General features: G+C 40.6%; 1 protein-coding gene across 1 annotated transcript in view; it reads right to left on the bottom strand.

The window, feature by feature from the left end:
- NPEPPS (aminopeptidase puromycin sensitive) overlaps positions 1 to 23,547 on the bottom strand; it is an 87,217-nt gene that overhangs the window by 9,559 nt on the left and 54,111 nt on the right. Inside the window, exons 11-19 of the mRNA XM_003131527.5 lie at positions 23,431 to 23,535; positions 22,698 to 22,758; positions 19,729 to 19,838; positions 15,500 to 15,563; positions 13,045 to 13,184; positions 10,098 to 10,232; positions 8,302 to 8,521; positions 1,909 to 2,051; positions 479 to 535 (exon numbers count right to left, since the gene is read on the bottom strand). Coding sequence (XP_003131575.2) covers positions 479 to 535; positions 1,909 to 2,051; positions 8,302 to 8,521; positions 10,098 to 10,232; positions 13,045 to 13,184; positions 15,500 to 15,563; positions 19,729 to 19,838; positions 22,698 to 22,758; positions 23,431 to 23,535 — 1,035 coding nt within the window. The remainder of the gene's footprint in view (positions 1 to 478; positions 536 to 1,908; positions 2,052 to 8,301; positions 8,522 to 10,097; positions 10,233 to 13,044; positions 13,185 to 15,499; positions 15,564 to 19,728; positions 19,839 to 22,697; positions 22,759 to 23,430; positions 23,536 to 23,547) is intronic.

The raw sequence follows: 23,547 nt of genomic DNA, 5'->3' as shown, positions 1-23,547 counted from the left end.
TGGGAGTGCCCATCATGGCTCATTAGGAATCCAACTAGTATCCATGAGGACTGAGGTTTGATCCCTGGCCTCGCTCAGTGGGTTAAGGATCCAGCATTGCCGTGAGCTATGATGTAGGTCACAGACCGGGCTTGGATCTGGCACTGCTGTGGCTGTAAGTGCAGGCTGGCAGCTATAGCTCTGGTTCAACCCCTAGCCTGGAAACTTCCATATGCTGTGGATATACCCCTAAAAAAAAAAAAAAAAAAAAAAAAAAAAGAAGTGAAGAAATTATATGACTTTTAGCATTTGCACTGGTAGTATACATGAACAAACATACATTTCTCCTACAGTTTCCTAATATTTGTATGTGTGCAATATGCATATCTGCACATATTTTTTTTGCTAGGACTCTTTTTTTTAACCACTTCAGCTTATACTTCCTGTGTCAATCCAAGTTCAAAAGCAGAAAATGGGAGCTCTTTCCTAATTTACTTACCTTCAGCATAATATCTAAGGTAGTGCCATCACCGTGCTTCAAAACAGTGAGATAGACCTACAAGAGAATACAGGAACAAAAAAGGAGGCATCTGATTAAATGAACCTTTTTCCAAATAGCACCTACCCCCCTTTTTATTTTTTAATTTTTTTTTTGTCTTTTTGCCATTTTTTGGGCCGCTCTGCGGCATATGGAGGTTCCCAGGCTAGGGGTCGAATTGGAGCTGTAGCCGCCGGCCTACACCAGAGCCACAGCAACAAAGCAGGATCCGAGCCGCGTCTGCAACCTATACCACAGCTCACGGCAACGCCGGATCGTTAACCCACTGAGCAAGGGCAGGGACCAAACCGGCAACCTCATGGTTCCTAGTCGGATTCGTTAACCACTGCGCCACGACGGGAACTCCTCCCCCGCCTTTTTTAAAGGATGCAGTGTTATCACTGCTGTGGCAAGGCTGGGAACTGCCTCATGCTACAAGTACAACCGAAAAATAAAATAAAAATTTTTTAAAAATTAAAAACAAATATGTAAATTCAAAGAAGTGTTGTGGATGTTACATACAAATTGTGGCAAGGATCTAAGAGCCCACATGAAGAAAGGTATATGGCAGGTCGTTAAAGTAACAGCGGAGAACACCAGTCTCTGAAGAGAATGTGTACTGCTAATCAGTCACCTTCCGTAACCTAATGTGGACTAGGAAACTTTATTTAATTTTTATTTTTATCTTTTTTTGCTTTTTAGGGCTGCACCTGTGGCATATGGAGGTTCCCTGGGTAGGGGTTGAATCAGAGATACTGCTGCCGGCCTACACCCCAGACACAGCAACACAAGATCCAAGACGTGTCTGTGACCTACACCACAGCTCATGACAACGCCGGATCCTCAAACCACTGAGCGAGGCCAGGGATCGAACTTGCAACCTCATGGTTCCTAATCAGATTTGTTTCCACTGTGCCACAATGGGAACTCCTGGACTAAGAAACTTTAAGCAAATGAGAAGCCAGCTACAGACCGCCTAAATGACATATATTAAAATAGAGTCAGAAATAATTTGTGGGTCAGTACTTAGGTCATTTTTGGTTACTATTAAATACTTTCCAGGAGTTCCCGTCGTGGTGCAGTGGTTAATGAATCCAACTAGGAACCATGAGGTTGTGGGTTCGGTCCCTGCCCTTGCTCAGTGGGTTAACGACCCGGCCTTGCCGTGAGCTGTGGTGTAGGTTGCAGACGCGGCTCGGATCCCGTGTTGCTGTGGCTCTGGTGTAGGCCGGTGGCTACAGCTCCGATTTTGACCCCTAGCCTGGGAACCTCCATATGCCTCGGGAGCGGCCCAAAGAAATAGCAAAAAGACCAAAAAAAAAAAAAAATTCCACACTACACAGAATGATATAGTTACCTAGAAATCAAAGTATTTTATTGTGAAAACCTACCGGACTCCTCAGATCAGCCGAGAGAATCTGTTTCCCTTCCACGTGGTCCTTAAACCGACGACGGGCTTCTTCTAATGTTGCCTTATGCCCTGCTTTTCCTAGTTTGCCCAGAACCAAACCCCTCAGGAGTGCATCTAGATGACCTGATGGAGAAGAAGAAGAAATACAGAACTACTTAAAAAGCTTATTTTTACAAACATACCACTTGGGTATCTTATAATTGTGTTATACCATGTCTAAAATCTTGAACAAACAAAATCAATTACTTTGGCACTTGAGAGAACACTTGATTTAGATTTATCAAATCATAAGAATTAGATGAATTGCTTAACAGACTATACAGGCAAATATGCTGATTCTGTCTATAGTTACAATGCCAACTAACTGGACTTACTTAAATGCTCACTCCATCTGGGTAATTACACTAATAAGAATTATATGTGAAAGGAAAAGGCTTACTGGATCATGCAGTTTTGACCCAAGATTCAGATGAAAGGTCACATAAAGAACTCGTATGCTGGGTACACTAAACTGAAATCTTAGATTTTTAAAATCAAAATCTGATGTATTACTCCAAAATATGTAAATATCCAATAAGCACATGAAACCACTTTCACTGGCCACTAAGGAAATGCAAATCAAAACCACAATGAGATACCATTCCACACCCATTAGGATAGCTAGAATAAAGAAGGCAACAACGGGAGTTCCCATATGGCACAGCAGAAACAAATCTGACTAGTATCCCTGCAGATGCGGGTTCAATCCCTGGCCTCGCTCAGTGGGCTGGGTGGGGATCCAGTGTTGCCGTGAGCTGTGGCTATGGTTTAAGGCCAGCAGCTGTAGCATGATTTGACCCCTAGACTGGGAACTTTCATATGCCACGGTGCAGCCCTGAAAAAAAAAAAGGGCAATAACAAGGGTTGGCAAGGATGGGGAGAAATTAGAACCCTCATACATTATACATTGCTGGTAGGAATGCAAAATGCAGCGGCCACTCTGAAAAATAGTCCAGCAATTCCTCAAAAGGTTAAAAAGAGTTACCATATGACTCAGCAATTCCATAACCAAGAGAAATAAAAGAATATATCTGCACAAAAACCTGTATATACAAATGTTCAGCACAGTATCCATAACAGTCAAAAATAATAACCCAAACATATATAAAGTTATGAAATAATCCAAACATATATAAAGTTATGAATGAAAAAAGAAAACGTGATATATCCGTACAATAAGTGGAACATTATTTGGCTATAAAAAGGAATAAGATACTGATATATGCTGCAACATGGATGAACTTTGAAAACACATTAAGTGAAAGACACCAAATACAAAAGGTCACATAAGTGTATGATTCCATTTATATGACGTGTCCAGAACACGAAAATCCATGAGACAGAAAGCAGATCAGTGACTGCCTAGGACTGGGTTGCCAGGGAACAGAGTGACTGCCAATGTGCATGGAGTTTCTTTTGAGGGTAAAGAACTTTGTCTGGAATTACAAAGTGCTGATGGTTGTGCAACATTGTGAAAAAAGACTGAATTGTATACTTTAAAAGGGTTCATTTTATGGCATACTGATTATATCTCAAAAAAGAAAGAGTTAACACTAACAAACGGATGGATTGCAACAATGGACAGATAAACTATGGTATATTCATACAATGAAATACCACTCAGCAATAAAAAGTAACAAACAACTTGGATATATATCTAGAACATTATACTGAGTGAGCCAGATATAAGAATAGAATATATATTATGATTCCATTTATATAAAGTTCTAGAAGAAACCATATTAATCTAGGGTGAAAGGAGTCAGTACAGTGTTTGCCTTGGGGGATGGGAGGGTAGGGGGTAGAGTGGCAGGGACTGACGGTGAAGAGGGAGGCCTGAAGCAACCTGTCGTGATAAGAATGTTATATGCATTTATCAAGTCACTGAACTGAACATGTATACTTTGCTATATTTAAATTATTAACTCAATAAAATATAAGTTTAAAGGGGAGTTGCCTGTCATGGCTCAGCAGAAACAAATCTAACTAGTATCCATGAGGTTGGAGGTTTGATCCCTGGCCTCGCTCAGTGGGTTAAGGATCTGGCGTTGCCGTGAGCTGTGGTATAGGTTGCAGATGCAGCTTGGATCCGGTGTTGCCATGGCTGTGGCATAGGCTGGCAGTTGCAGCTCCAATTCAACCCCTGGGAACTTCCATATGCCATGGCTGCAGCCCTCAAAGGACCGGGAGTGGGGTGTGGGGGGGGAATAAGAACTAATTTATAATGCTGGTTCTGATTTGCTATGTTGTTATACACAATATTTTTATTATTTTGCTAGGTTTGATTCTTCCACCTGTAAAGCTGGGAAATGAAAGACATTCTATTTCATAAAGTTGTTTTTGAGCCCCTGAAGTTTCATATATTATCATCATGAAAGAAAAGTGCAACATCTACCAATTTACCTGCATTTGTGTTCATATACTTCCTGTCTTGTTCTTTTATTTTTTTATTATTTTTTTATTTTTTTTTTTGTCTTTTTTGCTATTTCTTGGGCCGCTTCTGCGGCATATGGAGATTCCCAGGCTAGGGGTTGAATCGGAGCTGTAGCCACCGGCCTACACCAGAGCCACAGCAATGCGGGATCCGAGCCGCGTCTGCAACCTACACCACAGCTCACGGCAACGCCGGATCGTGAACCCACTGAGCAAGGGCAGGGATCGAACCCGCAACCTCATGGTTCCTAGTCGGATTCGTTAACCACTGCGCCACGACGGGAACTCCTTCTGGTCTTGTTCTTACAGATCTGCTGGGCTCCTGCCTAAAGCCGATTTCCCCAATGTGTACAAAAGATCCCAACTCCTCCTGATTATTCAGCCATCACTCCTGCAATTACTCCTCCTCTCACATCATGAATTTTTCTTATTATTACTGCATCATTTTCATCAGCACAAAAACATGTTATAAAATCTCCCACCTTGGGGAGTTCCTGTTGTGGCTCAGAAGGTTACGAACCTCACTAGGATGTGGGTTTGATCCCCAGGCTCGCTAAATGGGTTAAAGGATCTGGCGTTACCTTGAGCTATGGTGTAGCTCACAAATGAGGCTCAGATCTGGTGTTGCTGTGGCCATGGCCAGCAGCTGCAGTACCGATCCGACCCCTAGCCTGGGAATGTCCATATGCTGCTGGTTCAGCCCTAAAAAGACAAAATCTCCCACCTAAAAAGAAAAATAAAAAAAGCCTCCTTGAGGCTTCCTTCAAGACTTTTTATCTAATCCTTTTTATCTGATCTTCCCTTTTATCTGATCTTCTTTTGTGTGTGTGTGTGTGTGTGTCTGTGTGTGTGTCTTTTTAGGGCTGCACTCATGCATATGGAAGTTCCCAAGCTAGGGGTCGAATTGGAGCTGCAGCTGCTGGCCTATACCACAGCCACAGCAAGGCAAGATCTGAGCTATGTCTGCGACCTACACCAAAGCTCACAGAAACACCAGATCCTTAACCCACTAAGCAAGGCCAGGGATCAAACCTGAGTTGTCATGGATGCTAGACAGATTTGTTTCCACTGTGCCACCATGGGAATTCCCTGATCCTCTTTTTAGCAAAACTTCTTTAAAAAGTTGTCTGAATAAAAAGCTAAAAAATAAAAATAATAATCTTCATCCTCCCCACCTCCAAAAAAAAGTTGTCTCAGTCTCCATCTCCTTTTCCTGTCCTCCCATTCTGGAGAACCCACTGTTCTCCACGCCACCACAGAATTTGGCAGATGTAATCATCAGTTCACCATTCTGCCTGCCCTAGAGCAGCATATGTCATGGCTGACCTCCTCTCCTTCTCGATTGCTCCTGCTGCTGCTTCTTTTTTTGGCCGCGCCATGGCATGCAGAAGTTCCCAAGCCAGAGGTTGAACCTGCACAGCAGTGACAATACCAGATCCTAGGTGGTCACCAGGCAACTCCCTCCACTGCTTCTTTAAGGCTTCCGGGACATATCTCCCTCCTGACTCTCCTGTCAATCTCCCTTGCTGATTCCTCCTCTAAATCCTGGACTACTGTAGGACCCCTACCTCATACTTCTTTTCTCCACCTACACACAAGCCCTAGGTGATCTTATCCAATCTAAGGCTGTAAATACCATCTACACTAAATGTATTTATTCAGCCTGGACCTCTAGGCACAGTACTCTCTCCGCTTGGATGTCTGAAAGTACCTCAAATTTAACATGTCCCAAACCAAACTCCTGATCTGCTTTTGTACCCAAACCTGCTTCCACTGCAGTCTCCCCCATCCCTATAATATGGTAACTTCACTCTCTCAGTTCTTCTGGCCAGAATTTGATGACTCCCCTCTTTCTCTCCACCACACAGGCTACCACCAAATATTTTCAGTTCTACCTTAAAACATACCCAGAATTGACTACCTACCAGTGCTAACTGTAACCAGTACCTAACTGGATTACTGAAACAGCCTTCTAACTTGTTTCCCTGCTTCCTCTTTTTGCCTCCCCTGCTACTGTCTGTTTTTCACACAGCTGAGTAAATCTAGTCATGTTCCCCTGCTTCAAACTCTCAAATATGAGTTTCTCATATTCCTAAACATGAAAGTCTCATGGGCCCTATAGGATCTAACCTGCTCCCACCTTCCTTTCTCCCTCACTTAGTTACTCTGTCCTGACTTTACCAGCCTTGTTATTCTTTGAACATCCAAACATACCTCTGCCTCAGGTCTTTTGTACTTGTTTCCTGTTTGGACCATTTCTACTAGGTATCCTCCTATCTTTCTTCAGGTCTCTGCTTATGCTCAAATATCACCTGACTAGTCCTCCTGTCCACTCTCTATTAAATAGTGGCTTACTATTCGTTCTACTCCTAACGACGTAACTTTATTTTTCTTCATGATACCTGCTACCACCTAAAATATTATCTATTGAATTATTTGCTTTGTCCTCCACTAGAATGTAAGCCACACAGGGCAATTTTTGTTCACTGCTACACCATCAGCTGCTGGTTGGTATATGGTATTTAATGGGTGCACACATTCTTTTTTTTTTTTTTCTTTTGTCCTTTTAGGGCTGCACCCAGAGCATATGGAGGTTCCCAGGCTAGGGGTGGAATCAGAGCTGTAGCTGCCAGCCTATGCCACAGCTACAACAACGCCAGATCCAAGCTGCGTCTGCAATCTACACCACAGCTCACAGTAATGCTGGATCCTCAACCCACTGAGCAAGGCCAGAGATCAAACCCGAAACCTCACGGTTCCTAGTCTGATTCGTTTCCACTGAGCCACGACGGGAACTCCCCATAAATACTTGTTGAATCGATGAAACAAAGACATACACCTCTAGATAACTGTTACTATTGTTTTTATTGCAAAAGACTCCCAGAGTAAGACTGGGCAGGAGGAAAAACCACCTTAAGTTATTAGCATATGGTAGAAAATAATTATTTAAAGCATGAAATCACTATTCCTAAGATTTAAATGACAGTAAAAGAATAATTACATGATTACCGAAATAAAGAGGACAGAACACATGGAGAAAGAAAATAATTCCATTAATTCAGAAAGCTGGCCCATGTGTTTCTCCACACCTTTTCAAATTGTACATAACGGTGCCTGGTATTTATGGTAATAATAAATAATCCAAAATTCCCTTCGGCTTTTCTTTACTTTTTCTTCTTTTGCTTTTGTGTACCTGAAGCATATGTAAGTTCCTTTGCCAGGCACTGAATCTAAGCCACAGCTGCGACCTATGCCACAGCTGTGGGCAATGCTGGATCCTTATCCCACCACACCAGGCTAGGTAATGAACCTGTGCCTCAGCAGTGACCTGAGCCACTGCAGTTGGAGTCTTAACCCACTGTGCCACAGCAGGAACTCCAACTTTTCTTTACTTTAAATGGGATTTTGGGAGTCTGTAAAAGACTTTTATTTCCAGGATTTTCTCTGTGCAGAAATCATAATTAGCAAAAAATACACATAACCACCGTTTTGGTTTTTTTGTTTTGTTTTGTTTTGTTTTTGTGGCCACACCTGTGGCATATGGAAGTTCCTGAGCTAGGGGTCAAATTGGAGCTGCAGCTGGGGCCTAAGCCACAGCTTGCAGCAAAGCTGGATCCTTAACCCACTGACTAAGGCCAGGGATTGGAACCCGAATCCTCACAGAAACAATGTTGGGTCTTTAACCAGCTGAGCCACAATGGGAACTCCACCATCATTTCTATATTGGTGACCCATGTAACTTCATCAGGAGGCTTAAAAGACCCAAGTCTTAATTTCTAATTAGCTGAACATATAGTAAAACCCAGCAGATACAAAGATGATTCTATTGTTACTGTCAACCACAGCTGTAAAAAAGGACTAATTTCTGATCAATTCTTTCCCCAGTTAGTACATCTATTACCTTCTCCAGGTTTGGGGTCCCAGCCCAGTCTCTCCCCTATAGGTGAAAAGACATCTTTCACAAACTCCTGGATTTCCTCATAGAAGTCTGTGTGGGACAAGAGAGTTGAGAGAATCCCCAGGTTACAGCTCAGGTCGCTCCATACAGTATAATTGGGCTCATTCACAAAAGCCTCCATGACTTTTAGAACCTCTACAGTGCTAATGATTCCAGCTCGAGCCTGGGATAGGAAAAAACATAAATTAATCGAGTCTTCAAACAAAAACAAAACACAAGCATGCATTTTTGGCATTATCCTTTGCTAGCTAGCCATCCTTCCGGTTTAAGGCAAGAGACTAGCCTATATAACCTATATAAGACTATATAAGGTAGACTATATGGTTTTATAAAATAAAAATCATATCATGACAACATTCTTCATTTACTTTTTATAAGTAAATTTACTATTTATAAAAGAACCACTCAAAAAAAAAATCTAAAATTCCACTAATTTAGAAAGAACAAAAAAGAAAGAAAACAATTAACTTCCTATTTTTATTCAATTTCTGGGGTCTTGGCTTTTTTTTTTTTTTTTTTAATTTTCATACTTTCAGAAAAGTTGCAAAAATAGTTGGGGCTTTGGTTTTTGACAGAGTTGCTTTCAAAACTGGACCTATAGGAGTTCCCATTGTGGCTCAACAGCTACAAACCCAACTAGTATCCACGAGGATGTGGGTTCAATCCTTGGCCTTACTCAGTGGGCCGGCATTGTCTCGAGCTGTGGTATAGGTCACAGACAAAGATAGGATCTGGCGTTACTGTAGCTGTGGTGTAGGCAGGCAGCTGCAGCTCAAATTCGACCCCTAGCCTGGGAACTTCCATATGCCACAGGTATGGAACTAAAAAGACAAAAAAAAAAAAAAAAAAAAAAAAAAAAGAAAAAGAAAAAGAAAAAAAGGACCTGCAAACTGTATCAACTTCAGCCTGTCCTTTACTCATTTCTAAAAGAAGGCAAACTGGAAGGCACTACAAATTCAGTCTTTTCAGAATTACTAATAGAGTTAGGAAAAAGAACTTCTGTTACAGCAGCCAACTGCACAAACACACCACTCTCCTGGGACAGGTCTCTCTCAGCAATGAGATCAGCGGATGTGAGGTTTTGTGCATCAGTGCTAATCTGTGTTTATACAAAGGAGGAATCCAAAACCAGTTACTGCAAAGGGGAATGAAAATTCCAAGTCCAATTAAAGGAACACTAGGAGGAATCTGACAATTTTATCACAAAGACATCTAGAAATTATCTAATCTATGTTTTGGAATCATAAACATTATACTGCTAATTGCTCCTTGAAATTTTCTCTGGAACAAAGCCAAATATAATTCTAAAGCTAATGGGGCTTTTATATATGCCATAATAGAATGTTAAAAAATTCTAGGCTTTTCCAGAAAAGTACAACCACTATTTTAGAAAAATATAAATCATTCTGAAGTAATTACTTTAAAAAAAAAACAACATGGCTAGAGAAATTTCTTCCAGGTCTATATCCATTCCTATTGAAAAGAATTTTTGCTCTATAAAAGATAGTTGAAATATAGTTGCAAAAAGCTGGCTTAGGAGTAGTGAAATGAGATTTGTTTTTGGTAAATTATATAGGTTCAATTTTTTCATGTTAATTAATAATTAGTCACTTGCTCTAGTCCCAAAGGCACTCAGCCTTCAGGAAGAACTATATTCTTCTAATTATGTTTCAGTCAGATACTCCAGGAAAAATAATATCCTTTAAGCAACAAAATCCATCATACTACTTGAGGCTCACCAAGGAGAAGAGGTCATTCTGTAGTCCAAGTCGATCCACAGGGGGCAGAGAAAGGTCACGAATGCCTGGTAATAAACTTTCCAGCATGGCCGAGCTGTACTGGGTCCGATAAAACCCAACCGTTCCCAGGTTTAACTGAAAAAATATCAAACAGGTATTATTTAACAGTTGCACTTATGTTTTAAATCAATCTTTTATAGGTATGAAAGGAGTTCTAGTTTTAGTATATCTGGATTAAAAACAACAATGATTATTTATGCTAAGAGACAGCGATTAAAACAAAATACATGAAGATAGAAATCGGTTGTCAAAGAATACAGAGGCAAAAGAAAATAGAAACTGGATAGAGTGGGAGCCAGAGTGAGCAACAGTGAAAAAATCATGGCAGGGTGGTAGAAAATAATGTGGAAAGTTTCTATTTCTAATCTTAGTGGATAGTTTTCAGCTTACAGAAAATATTTACTATATATACAAACACTTGGTGGAGTTCCTGCTGTGGCTCAACAGAAATGAATCCGACTAGGAACCGTGAGGTTGCAGGTTCGATCCCTGGCCTCGCTCAGTGAGTTAAGGATCTGGCGTTGCCATGAGCTGTGGCGCAAGTCACAGACGCGGCTCAAAACCCCTGTTGCTGCAGCTGTGGCACAGGGCAGCTGTAGCTCATATTCGACCCCTAGCCTGGGAACCTCCATATGCCGCAGATGGGCCCTAAAAAGTAAAAAAGAAGCAAAAACAAAAAACGCTTGGCAAGTTGCCTTTGTGGATCAGAGGGTTAAGAATCTGATTAGTATCCATGAGGGTAAGGGTTCAATCCCTGGCCTTGTTCAGTTAAGGATCTGTCATTGCTGTGGCTGTGGTGTAGTCCAGGAACTGTAGCTCCAATCTGACCCCTAGCCTGGGAACTTCCATATGCCATGAGTGCAGCCCTAAAAAGACAAAAAACAAACAAACAAAAAAACACTTGGGGAGTTCCTTTGTGGCACAGCAGGTTAAGAATTCGGTGTTATCACTACAGCAGCTCAGGTTGCTACTGTGGCACAGATTCAACTCCTGGCCCAGGAACTTCCACATGCCATGGGTGTGGTGAAAAAAATAAAAACAAAAACAATAAAAACACTTGGACAATAAAACCTCTGAAGGAGACTAAACCTTTACAAACATTGATCTGTTGAGCCAAGAGCCTCAATAGAATAACGACTGTCAGGTCCCAGATTTTAAAGAATTACATGGACTTATAAGGCAATTTCATATGATTTCTGGGGTGAGCTAATCACTGACTATCATTATTTCCTACAGGCTATTTACTAACAGTCAAAAAAAAATAATTTTTTTTTTTTTTTTTTTTCCTGGAGTTCCCATCGTGGCTCAGTGGTTAACAAATTCGACTGGGAACCATGAGGTTGTGGGTTCGATCCCTGGGCTTGCTCAGTGGGTTAAGGATCTGGCGTTCGATCCCGAGTTGCTGTGGCTGTGGTACAGGCTGGAGGCTACAGCTCCGATTAGACCCCTAGCCTGGAAACCTCCACATGCCGTGGGAGCGGCCCTAGAAATGGCCAAGAAAAAATTTTTTTCTTTCTTCGTTTTTTTTTTGGGAGGCTGCACCTGTGGCATATAGAGGTACCCAGGCTAGGGGTTGAATGAGAGCTATAGCTGCCAGCCTACACCACAGCCACAGCAATGCCAGATTGGAGCCACATCTGCAACCTACACCACAGCTCACAGCAACACTGGATCTTTAACCCACTGAGCAGGGCCAGGGATCAAACCCGCATCCTCATGGATGCTATTTGGATTCGTTTCTGCTGCACCACAAGGGGAACTCCCCAAAAATATTTTTTGATAATGTTTATATATAAAATACTTTAATGATAAGATGACAGTATAAGATATAAATATTTTACCATTAAAATCACTTCACATATCTAATACAAATTGTGTTGATTCCCTTTTTCTTTTACTGTAGGAATAACATCTTTATTTACCTAATTATAAGAAAAATTTCACACTGCTAAATATGCTCCAGGTTGTAATTACAAATGGTAATATAGTATTCCATGAGTATATTTTAAAAACATGTTTAAAAAATTAAAACAGGGAGAAGTAACTCTGCAAACATATAAGTCTAAGGCAATGTGTAATTCCTACTAGGAACCTAAAATTTGGGAGAAAAGTTTGTAGTAGATACTTTTCATTATGAAAGGTCGAGTACAGAATAACGAAAAATAATATTTACCGACTGTTAATTTTGTGAAATGGCTTTAAAACACCAGCTAAAAGGAATTTCACATTTCAGCGACACAAACTGATTATTATGTCTCATCTCACTTGATTATAGTTGTACACACACAATGATAACACACTGAAGTTAACATGTCATTACAATGACAGGGCAGTTTGAAGTTTCAAGACTACAAATGTTTTGGTTAATGTGACTTCACACATGCACTACTATTTTTTTTCCTGTTTAATCCTATCCTTTTGTAACTGCTTATCAACCACTCCCTTACCTAACATAAAAGCAATTATCTAGGAGTTCCTGTTGTGTCTCAGTGCAAACAACCCAACTAGCAACCGTGAGGTTTCCCCAGCCTCGCTCAGTGGGTTAAGGATCCCGTGTTGCCATGAGCTATAGTGTAGGTCACAGATGTGGCTCGGATCCTGTGTTGCTGTGGCTGTGGCATAGGCTGGCAGCTGTAGCTCCTGTTCGACCCCTAGTCTGGGAACCTCCAGATGCCATGAGTATCGCCCTAAAAAGAAAAAAAGAAAAAAGAAAAAAAAGAAATTATCTAGAAAATACTATTTGAAAATTGGCCCAAAGTTTTATACAAGAAAGTTTAGAAATTTTCTTTTTCTTTGCAAGCCCTAGTCCAAACTGAAGCCAGACATAAAATGCATAAAAGAAATCCGTTTAGTTAAGACAAAATGGCCATGCTATTTCTGGACTCACCTTCACCCACTGGTCTGGTTTGACATCTTTTAAAACCACATTCATCTCTGGCTTGTCCATCAGAATTTTAAGTTTGGCCTGGTTGGGATCTTCACTAGTAGAAATTGTAATAGGAACCATCCACTGGGGACAGTCTTCTCCTTAAGCAAGAGAAGAATAAACAGAAAACTTGAAAAATAATTTCTCACTGGAGGAAATGGAAGGTAAGGTAGAGAGAGAGGACTGGTGTCCCATGCATAGGATTGAGACTAACTGTTAAGCCAAATGGCTCATTTTCAATGCACATGAACTCCTCCAGAAAACTTGAAATCAGGAAGAGAGAATTTACTAACAAAAATCACAATAAACCCATAAAAAAGAAAACACTGTATTTACTTGTAGGATCACAATTACAATGATTTCAATTTAATTGTTGTTTTTCACTTTTCAGAGCAAGAGAGACAATGATTTTACTGTTAAATGAAATTTCAAGTTGGTTAAAGCTCTCACATAGCACTTAAAAACAAATTCTATGGTACAGTACTTAACAGGTAAATACACTGCCAAGGCTCTGAAAGGTTGATTTGATTTCTGCGATAGGATATACCTCAGGAACTGCTGGGACCCATCAATGAGGAGTCCTATCTAAAAGCCAAAGCTTTTGTAAGGCAAATATACTCTCTTTGGTATCAGACAGCAAAACAGATTTTGCATTACGATGTCAAACCAAAGAGTCACTGCCCAGCATATTAACGGAACTATCTTATTAAGTTATACAGCTTTACGCTATCAAGCTAAACCACAAATGAAAATTTCCTTTTGACACTGGGATATTTCAGGTTTTAATACTGATTATTGGTCACTGAGTATTAGAAAACCTGCAAATCCTGTCCGTTCTACAATGCAGATGCAGGTATATACAGAAAACAGCAAAAGTGACACTATTTATTTAGATAATAAGCCTGTCATCTGACTTATCAGACATACTTATTAAAAGAGTAATTCGCAATACTAAGGCTAAGGGTGGAAGGCCACCCCTCTTAACCCTAGTGGAGTGCATCATAATTTGCTGGCTAGAACATGAAAAGGCATGGTGACTCTGATAAACCTCTACCCTTGCTGAGAACGACTTTTTTAATACTGTAGTTGATTTACAACGTTCAATTTCTGTTGTACAGCAAAGTGACCCAGTTACATACACATATATATACATCCTTTTTCTCATATTATCTTCTATCGTGTTCTATCACAAGTGACTGGATATAGTTCCCTGTGCTGTACAGTGGGACCTCACTGCTTACCCATGCTAAATGTAATTAGTTTGCATTTACTAGTCCCAAATCCCCACCCATCCCACTCCCTCCTCCTCCTCCTCAGCAACAAGTCTGGAGAACTACTATTTTAAAGGAAGTGAGACAGGAGCAGAAAAACACTTTACTTTTGACTTTCCAAATCAATCTTTAATTCCCCAGATAAAAGAGCATAATGTCATGTAGAAATATTTGAAAAAGCAGAGTTGAGTGGTAGTTAAGTGTATAAACTTATATAATCCAACTATTTTGTTGGAATTCCTGCTCTATAACTTACTTTATTTTTTTTTTTTTTTGGGTCTCACCCACGGCATATGGAAGTTCCCAGGCTAGGGGTCCAATTGGAGCACAGCTGCTGGCTATGAGCCGTGCCCGCAACCTACACGACAGCTCACGGCAACCCAGGGACCAAACCCAAATCCTCATGGATGCTACTAGTTGGGTTTGTTAACTGCTGAGCCATGATGGGAACTCCTCTATAACTTATAATAGGGAGCTTCTGTCGTGGCGCAGTGGAAATCAGTTCAACTAGTATCTATGAGGATGAGGGTTCGATCCCTGGCCTCGCTCAGTGGGTTGGGAATCTCGCCTTGCTGTGAGCTACAGTGTAGGTCGCAGATGTGCCTCAGATCCTGAGTTGCTGTGGCTGTGGTATAGGCCCGAAGCTGTAGCTCCAATTCGACCCCTAGCCTGGGAACTTCCATATGGCGCAAGTGCAGCCCTAAAAAGCAAAAAACAAAACAAAACTTATTACAAAGATGATCTTGGGTAATTTAACCTAGCTATGCTTCAGCTCCCCCATTTGTAAAATGGAAATAATACTACCTACCTCTTAGGGTTGCTGAGAGTGTAACATAAGGGTCAGTTATAGTGCTTAGCACAATGACTGGTACATAATAAATCTAAATAATCATTCACTATAGCCTCCAATAACACACAGAAATCTGGAATCTCAAAAATCTAAGACTATGACAATACTAAAAATATTCTATGACTCTCCTTTATGATAGCCCAGATTTCATTTTTATTTTATTACCATTTCCTTGTTTTATTTAATTCTATTAAAAATAGTTTAAAATGGATAATTATCCTTTATAGCTGGAACACTACTGGTATGGTATCCAAATTCACTGATCGGCTCCCACTTACAAGAGTCACTTGCTTACCAACATATGGTCCACTGGCACAGAACTTCCTCTGAGACAACCTTAGTAATCTGTCATCTTCTACCTAAAGAAGTGAAGCAAAACAAAACAAAGGTGATAGTACCATCAAGGCTTTTTTTTTCTGGAGGGGACAACATTTCTTTAACAAAGAAGAGGTGAAACCAGCACAGCAAAATGGCTCGTGAATACACAAAATGCAATGGTGATAAAGATGATGATAGTACAGAATGGGAGAAAAATCACTATTTCTCATTAAGGCCGCAAAATGACAAAACTCTAAATAAAAGGCCAGGTTCTGTAATACCGTGAGAAGAGATAGATGCCCAGGTAATAAATTTAAAGTATTAAAGTTTTCAAAAGGAAATATGGAGCTACCACTGTGGCCCAATAGGATGGGCGGTATCTAGGGTTTGAGCCCTGGCCCAGCACAGTGGGTTAAAGAACTGCCATTGCTGCAGCAGCAGCTTAAGTCATGACTGTGGCTTGGATATGATCCCTGGTTCCGGAGTTCCATACGCCTCAGGGCAGCCAAAAATGAAAAAAAAAAAAAAAAAGGGCAACATAGTTATTTTAACCTTTATGGAGGAAGGTTATGTTTTCAGTCTTTTGTACTTCCAAAAAGTGGCGACATTAAATTAGCATGTGGACTTAATATTCAGAATTCGAAGTCATTTTTTAGAATGACTGACAAACATGAATGCAGCACGCATTTGTTTCAAAGGATGAGCTTTGCAATGAGATACAAAAAGAGCTGGAGGTTGGCAGGGACTGCAAAAACTATAAAGTCAGAAGACACAAAGGTAAGTGAATACTTAAAAAAAAAAATACTTCAACAGGAGTTCCTGTCATGGTGCAGCGGAAATGAATCCGACTGGGAACCATGAGGTTGTGGGTTCGATCCCTGGCCTCGCCAAGTGGATTAAGGATCCTGCATAGCCATAAGCTGTGGTGTAGGTTGCAGATGTGGCTCAGATCTGGTATTGCTGTGGCTGTGGCTTAGCTCCCATTAGACCCCTAGCCTGGGAACCTCCACTTGCAATGGGTACAGCCCTAAAAAAACAAACAAACAAACAAACAACTTCAACAATATGCAATCATTTGTTTTAGGTGTTATTTGTTACTACACCCTAGAACATTTTAAATAATATAATTAAGACCACCTAAAACAAATGTAAAATTGGGCCAACAACCTTTACGGATGAACTAACTACGAGAGACGGAGTTGAAAAACTAAAAAATGTGAGTGAGGACACAATGGCCACGTTGATGCCATAAAGAAACTACTAATGAACTTAAGTACTACATCACTGATTAGTTACGCATCACATAGATTTCCTTGAAAAAGTTATTAGATAACTTTTATTTTTTTATTTTTTTGCTTTTTAGGGCAGCACTTGTGACATATGAAAGTTCCCAGGCTAGGCGTTGAATTGGCCTATGACACAGCCACAGCAACACAGGATCTGAGCCATAGCTGCAACCTATACCACAGCTCACAGCAATGCCAGATCCCCTACCCACTGAGTAAGGCCAGGGATGAAACCTACATCCTCATGGATACTAGTTGGATTTGTTTCTACTGCACCACAATAGGAACTCCAAGGTAACTCTTAAATTGATTCAGAAATAAAGCAAAAATATCTAAATTCAGGGAATATAAAGAGAGAAAGAGATCATAATCAAGATACAATGCTGCAAGTCTCTTATTTGTAAAGAATTGAGTCAGACAGGACTTTTATTGTAATGTAAATTGGAAGACAAGTTTGGCTATGCTTGTAGACAGAAAACAAAGCAAAAAAAGACCTAAGGAGTTCCTGATGTTGCTCAGTGGTTAACGAACCCGACTAGCATCCATGAGGACTCGGGTTCAATCCCTGGCCTCACTCAGTGAGTTATGGATCCGGCGTTGCTGTGAGCTGTGGTGTAGGTCACAGACGTGGCTCAGATCCCAAGTTGCTGTGGGTGTGGTGTAGGCCTGCGGCTACAGCTCTGATTCGACCCCTAGCCTGGGAATCTCCATATGTGGTGAGTGTGTCCCTAAATAGACAAAAGACCAAAAAAGACCCTAAAAGCCACTTGATGGAAAGTTTGAGTCTCAATAACACTGGCAGGAAGTGGCGTAGTAGTGTCCTCTCTTCTGATAAACTACTATGCTCTTAAAAGTATGCTTTATTTGAAAAAATTATGACCTAATAGTTGCTTTATGTGTAAATAGTTTAACAGTTTTGAGGTACTGATAGTTTTTGAGGGATAGAAATCCCCAGAAGTGAAAGCAGCAATCATCTTTGTATGTTATTCTTGGAATAGTCATGTAAGATGAAAACCACTTGCCAGTCTATAAAGAGTGTCAATGTCAAGTTTGATCAGTCATCTCCTATAGCAGATTAGTCCAAAGTGGAGAAAGAAGACTAGAAAGAAACAGAATGGTCAAAATGGTAGGTCAGTAAAATTTTAGATATCCTTTTCCACCAAATATGATTAACTGTGCTCCCTAAATTGCCTCTTCTTCTTACAGCCACACCTGCAACATATGGAAGTTCCAGGGCTAGGTGTCAGATTGGAGCTGCAGCTGCAGGCCTACACCACAGCCACAGCAACACCAGATCTGAGCCACATCTGCGACCTACTCTGCAGCTTGGGGCAATGCCAGATCCTTAGCCCACTGAGTGAGGCCAGGAATCAGAACCAACATTCTCACAGAGACAACGTCGGGTTTTTAACCCACTGAACCACAACAGGAACTAAATAGACTGCCTTTTCAAATGCTTGCAGCCATTCTGACAGGTCCTCCAATGTGTATACTTTATTATAAAATACAATTATATTTAATGTTAAGATGTGGCTCTGAAAGCACTATAACATACTGCGTAAATGTGGGTGCACTTTGAGAGTACAAGGGCTAGTTTAAATACCACCTAGAACTTTAAAGTACAGAAAAGCAAATTTACTAACTTAGACTGCCACATTGAGAAAGATCTGTAAAATATTAGCTTTATGGACAATAAAGAAACACAAAAACAAACACATACCCAAAAAAAGAGCTATGAATCCTCCTCCCTAAAAATGAACAGTAATTAATTCTCTATGCAGCTTACAAAACCATGGCAAAGAAATTTAGGAGGATAATTTCATAATTCATATGATAAAACTAAGTTAAGATAAACTTTCTGGTATGCATTATAGGTTGAAGTGTAATTCTCAGTTCTGTTGAAGGATAACTCAGTTTGAAATACACCTCTCTAAATTCAGGTAACAGTTCAACTAAAATTCTAATCAAAATCACACTACTGTCCAACCAACAATAAAAGCTAATTTTAAAGAATAATATAGGAGGAGTTCCCGTTGTGGCTCAGTGGTTAACAAATCTGACTAGGAACCATGAGGTTGTGGGTTCGATCCCTGGCCTTGCTCAGTGGGTTCAGGATCCGGTGTTGCTGTGAGCTGTGGTGTAGGTTGCAGACGTGGCTCAGATCCCAAGTTGCTGTGGGTGTGGCATAGGCTGGCGGCTTCAGCTCCGATTAGACCCCTAGCCTGGGAACCTCCATATGCCGCAGGAGCGGCCCTAGAAAAGGCAAAAAGACCAAAAAAACACAAGAATATAGGAGCTCCCGCTGTGATGCAATGGGAATGGTGGTGACTCTGTAGTGCTGGGATACAGGTTTGATCCCATGCCTGGCAAAGTGGGTTAAAAATCCCTTGCATTGCAACTGCACCTCGCATCTGATCCCTGGCCTGGGAACTCCATATGCCGAGGGGTGGCCAAAAAAGAAAGAAAGAAAAAAAAAACGAATATTAAAAATTCGTGGTAAATTTTACCAAATACTTGTTTTTTGTGTCTATTGAAGTGATTACGTGGTTCTTCTAACTTTATCCTGTTCATGCAGTGATTACGAGTCATTATATTGATTATTTTTTTTAATTAAACTAACCTTACACTCTCAGAATAAACCTCATTTGGGGATTTTAGGATTATATTAAGAAGTTTACAGTGTTTTCCTTGGGGACTGTAAGGGCAGACAATATTTTGTTTCCTACCATAAACACGTATAATGGTGTGGGGGAAAAACTATTTGGTATAGAGATAATAAGTCACTGAGAAAAGAGTATAAAGGGCTGGTTTAAATCTTACCTACAATACTTAAAAGTACTAAAAAGCAAATTTGTTAGCACTGACTAAATTTCATTTAAATACAGTATCAGACAAATTGAAAGACTTTTTGTAAGTTTACCTGTTCCGCTTCCACATAAATGAGAGGAAATCCCATTTGTTTGGTCCAGGTATTCATCACAGCTGCTATAGGTTTACCACTAGCATTTTCTAAACATTCCCAGAGATCCTCTAGAAGATAAATACAAACAACGAAGATCTAACATGTTTACATTTTTATTTTCCTAAACAAACCAGAAATTCTATACAACTCTTGACACTGCATTACTGACCAATTCCGTGGTTCTTTCAGGTTTGGGAAACAATCAGTGGACCAAATTAACATCCCTCTGCCTCCCCATTGAATGAACCCTATTACAAAAATTGCTCTTATATTCTATGATGTTCTTAATTGTTCCAATTTACTTAAAAAATTACAAATTATAATAAACAAAAGACAAATGAGTTCAAACAAGAAGCAACAGAAACAAACTAATGGAAACATTCAAGATCACTACTAAACACAATCATTCACAAACTTAAAACCATTATACTCATTCAACAGAGTTTAAAAAATACTCAAATGCTAAGGAGGTTGAAGTAAAACCCATATGGCCAAACAACTTGGTTGCAGAATAAGAAAAACAACAATACAATGTGGTACATGCTGTACTGTGGGCATGAACAGAGGAAAAGCACTTAAAGAAAAGTCCAAAGAATAAAGGCTTCACAAGAGGTGACTTTTCGTCTGCATTTTGAAGAGCTGTTCATTTGGGGGGAAAAGGGCATTCCAGGTAAAAAGAATATACGGTCTATGTACAAAAAGGAAAGTCTAAAAAAGACAGAAAATATCAGTAACAGCAGTATGTTCAAAAAGCTGAAAATAGAGGCACATGTGTGGGAGTAACAGGTGTTGAAGCTAAAAAAGCAGGCAGGGTTGTATAGATTTTATCATGAAGGGACTATGACATCTCAAATGTTTTTAATTAGTAGGGTGATGCAATTAGATATTCACTTTAGAATGATAACCCTAGCGAGCTAGCCTCAGAGTGAGAGATGAAAAAGAAGAGAGTGGGACAAGGCAAGCAGTCAGTTGGTAGGCAACTGCAGAATTCCAGCAGAAAGATCATGAAGTCATGAATTAAGGAGCGCAGAGAGTAGACAGAGAGCGCTAGAACTATTTTAAGAGGATAAAAACCATGGATGGTAAATGAAATGTATTTGAACTGCCCATTGTCTTTCATAAGTAACAAAAACAAACCCAAAAAAGTTAGATGGAATACCATGTACCAGCTATGCTTTGGTAGGCAAAGGTATGGCATCTGAACCACGGCACTTAGTTTCATGGGGAGCTTGTGCACTCTTGGGTCTCACACTAAACCTACTGAATTAGAAATTTTTGAGGAATGGGGAGGGCCACACCCTCAGCATATGGAAGTTCCCAGGCCAGGAATGGAATCCGAGCCACAGCTGCAGCAACACCAGATTCTTAACCCACTGTGCCAGGCAGGGAATCAAACCAGTGCCTCAACAGAGAAGCCCGATCATTAACCCACTGCACCACAGCAGGAACTCCTAGATATTGCATTTTTTTTTTAATTTTTTTTTTCCTTTTTAGGGCTGCGTCTGTGGCATATGGAAGTCCCCAGGGAAGGGGTCGAATCAGAGCTGCAGCTGCCGGCCTACACCATGGCCACAGCAATACTAGATCCAAGCCGCACCTGGAACCCACACCGCAGCATGCGGCAATGCTGGATCCTTAACCCACTGATCAAGGCCAGGGATCAAACCCATATCCTCCTGGATACTAGTCAGGTCTTAACCAGCTGAGCCACAATGGGAACTCCCTAGAAAATGTCACAGGTCACAAACCTCAGAACAGCCCTATAGCTAGGCCTCTCAGAACTTTTGTTATTCTATTAGACACTAGTGACATGAGGACACAAATCTTGTTTTTTAAACTACTTTTGTTTACTAAAGAACTCAGTTTCAGTTCCCTTTGTGGCTCAGCAGTAATGAACCTGACTAGTATCCTTGAGGTTGCAGGTTCAATCCCTGGCCTCACTTAGTGGGTTAAGGATCCAGCATTGCTATGAGCTGTGGTGTAAGTCACAGACACAGCTTGGATCTGGCATTGCTGTGGCCATGGTGTAGGCCAGCAGCTATTGCTCGGTTCCTACTTGGATTCATTTCCGCTGCACCATGATGGGAACTCCCCAGCAGCTATTGCTCTGATACGACGCCTAGCCTGGGAACTTCCATATGCTGTGGGTGTGGCCCTAAAAAGACATACATAAATAAATAAATAACTCATTTTCATATTCAATTAACTTTACACCTTTATTCTTCCTTTTGTCTCTGACAGCCAATAAATTATGGACCACTGGAGTTCCTGTCGTGGCTCAGTGGCTAACAAATCTGACTAGGAACCATGAGGTTGTGGGTTCGGTCCCTGCCCTTGCTCAGTGGGTTGAGGATCCGGTGTTGCCGTGAGCTGTGGTGTAGGTTGCAGATATGGCTCAGATCCCACGTTGCTGTGGCTCTGGTGTAGGCCGGTGGCTACAGCTCCCATTGGACCCCTAGCCTGGGAACCTCCATATGCCGCGGAAGTGGCCCTAGAAAAGGCAAAAAGACAAAAAAAAAAAATTTATGGACCATCATAAGACCTTAAGAATTTACTTAATTGAAAATCTGTAGTTCCACAAGTTCACTCCTATGAATGGTTAATCTGCTGCTATCTTAATAGCCAGTGGTCTATAAAACCAACAAATCACCAAAAAAGAACAAGCTCTGATAAAGTAAACAGAACTCTTTAGACGCTTTACAGTGGCAAAACACTGAGCTATGGAAAGCAAACTACTAGAGGATAACCAAAAGGATAATGAGTCCTGATTCATGTTGATCCATAATGTAACACGTCTTTAAAAAAGTCAACTTTATTTCCTATCCATCACATGGAAAATTAGGTATTTAGAAAAGAGTAAAGTGCCACACTCTCAATGGAGTGCCAACATTTTCTCTCCATTTCTATCTCAAGCTATTAAAGATTACCTGTGGCAGCATTCTTCTGTTGGAACTTGGTTAAATACATGTTCATTCCTTTCTTAAAGTCCTGAGAAAACACAATTTTTAAAATCCAGGAGAGTCAGAACCCAGAATTAGAATATATTTACATTATTAGTACTCAAAAACTACTCAATTTGTCAGATTTTCTAAAACATATAGCCCTCTAATATCTACTGACTTTTGACTTTTCTTTTTCTTTTTCTTTTTGGTCTTTTCTATGGCCGAACCTGCGGTATAGGGAGATTCCCAGGCTAGGGGTCTAATAGGGGCTGTAGCTGCCGGCCTATGCCACAGTCACAGCCACAGCAATGCCAGATCCAAGCCGTGTCTGCAACCTACACCACAGCTGCAACGCTGGATCCTTAACCCACTGAGCAAGGCCAGGGATCAAACCCACAACTTCATGGTTCCTAGTCAGATTCATTAACCACTGAGCCACGATGGGAACTCCTCCACTGCCTTTTGAGAATGCATACTTTGCCTTCTACTTTTGCTTTTAATTTTTCTACCAGACTTCCACCAACCCCCAAAATGTATCTGCAACATCACTCACCTAAGAGATCACAACAGTCAACATAAAATAAAGGCAAGCCAGAGTAATATCCTTCTAGATTCTAGAAAAAATTAAGAACCTAATCTAAACAAAATCAATTTTTTTCATGCAAAATTCTATGGTTTCACCATAAAAGAACAGAAGATTTTTTAAATTGCTTTTTACCTTATCCCCAATGTAGTCATGTAGCATTCGGATGACAGACGCACCTTTGCTATACGATATAGCGTCAAATATCTCATCAACTTCAGAAGGATGGCCCACACTAACCTGGCAGACAGT

The sequence above is a fragment of the Sus scrofa genome, chromosome 12 (assembly GCF_000003025.6).
Source record: "Sus scrofa isolate TJ Tabasco breed Duroc chromosome 12, Sscrofa11.1, whole genome shotgun sequence".
NCBI lineage: Eukaryota > Metazoa > Chordata > Mammalia > Artiodactyla > Suidae > Sus > Sus scrofa.
This window is presented reverse-complemented; position numbering and strand designations above follow the sequence as displayed.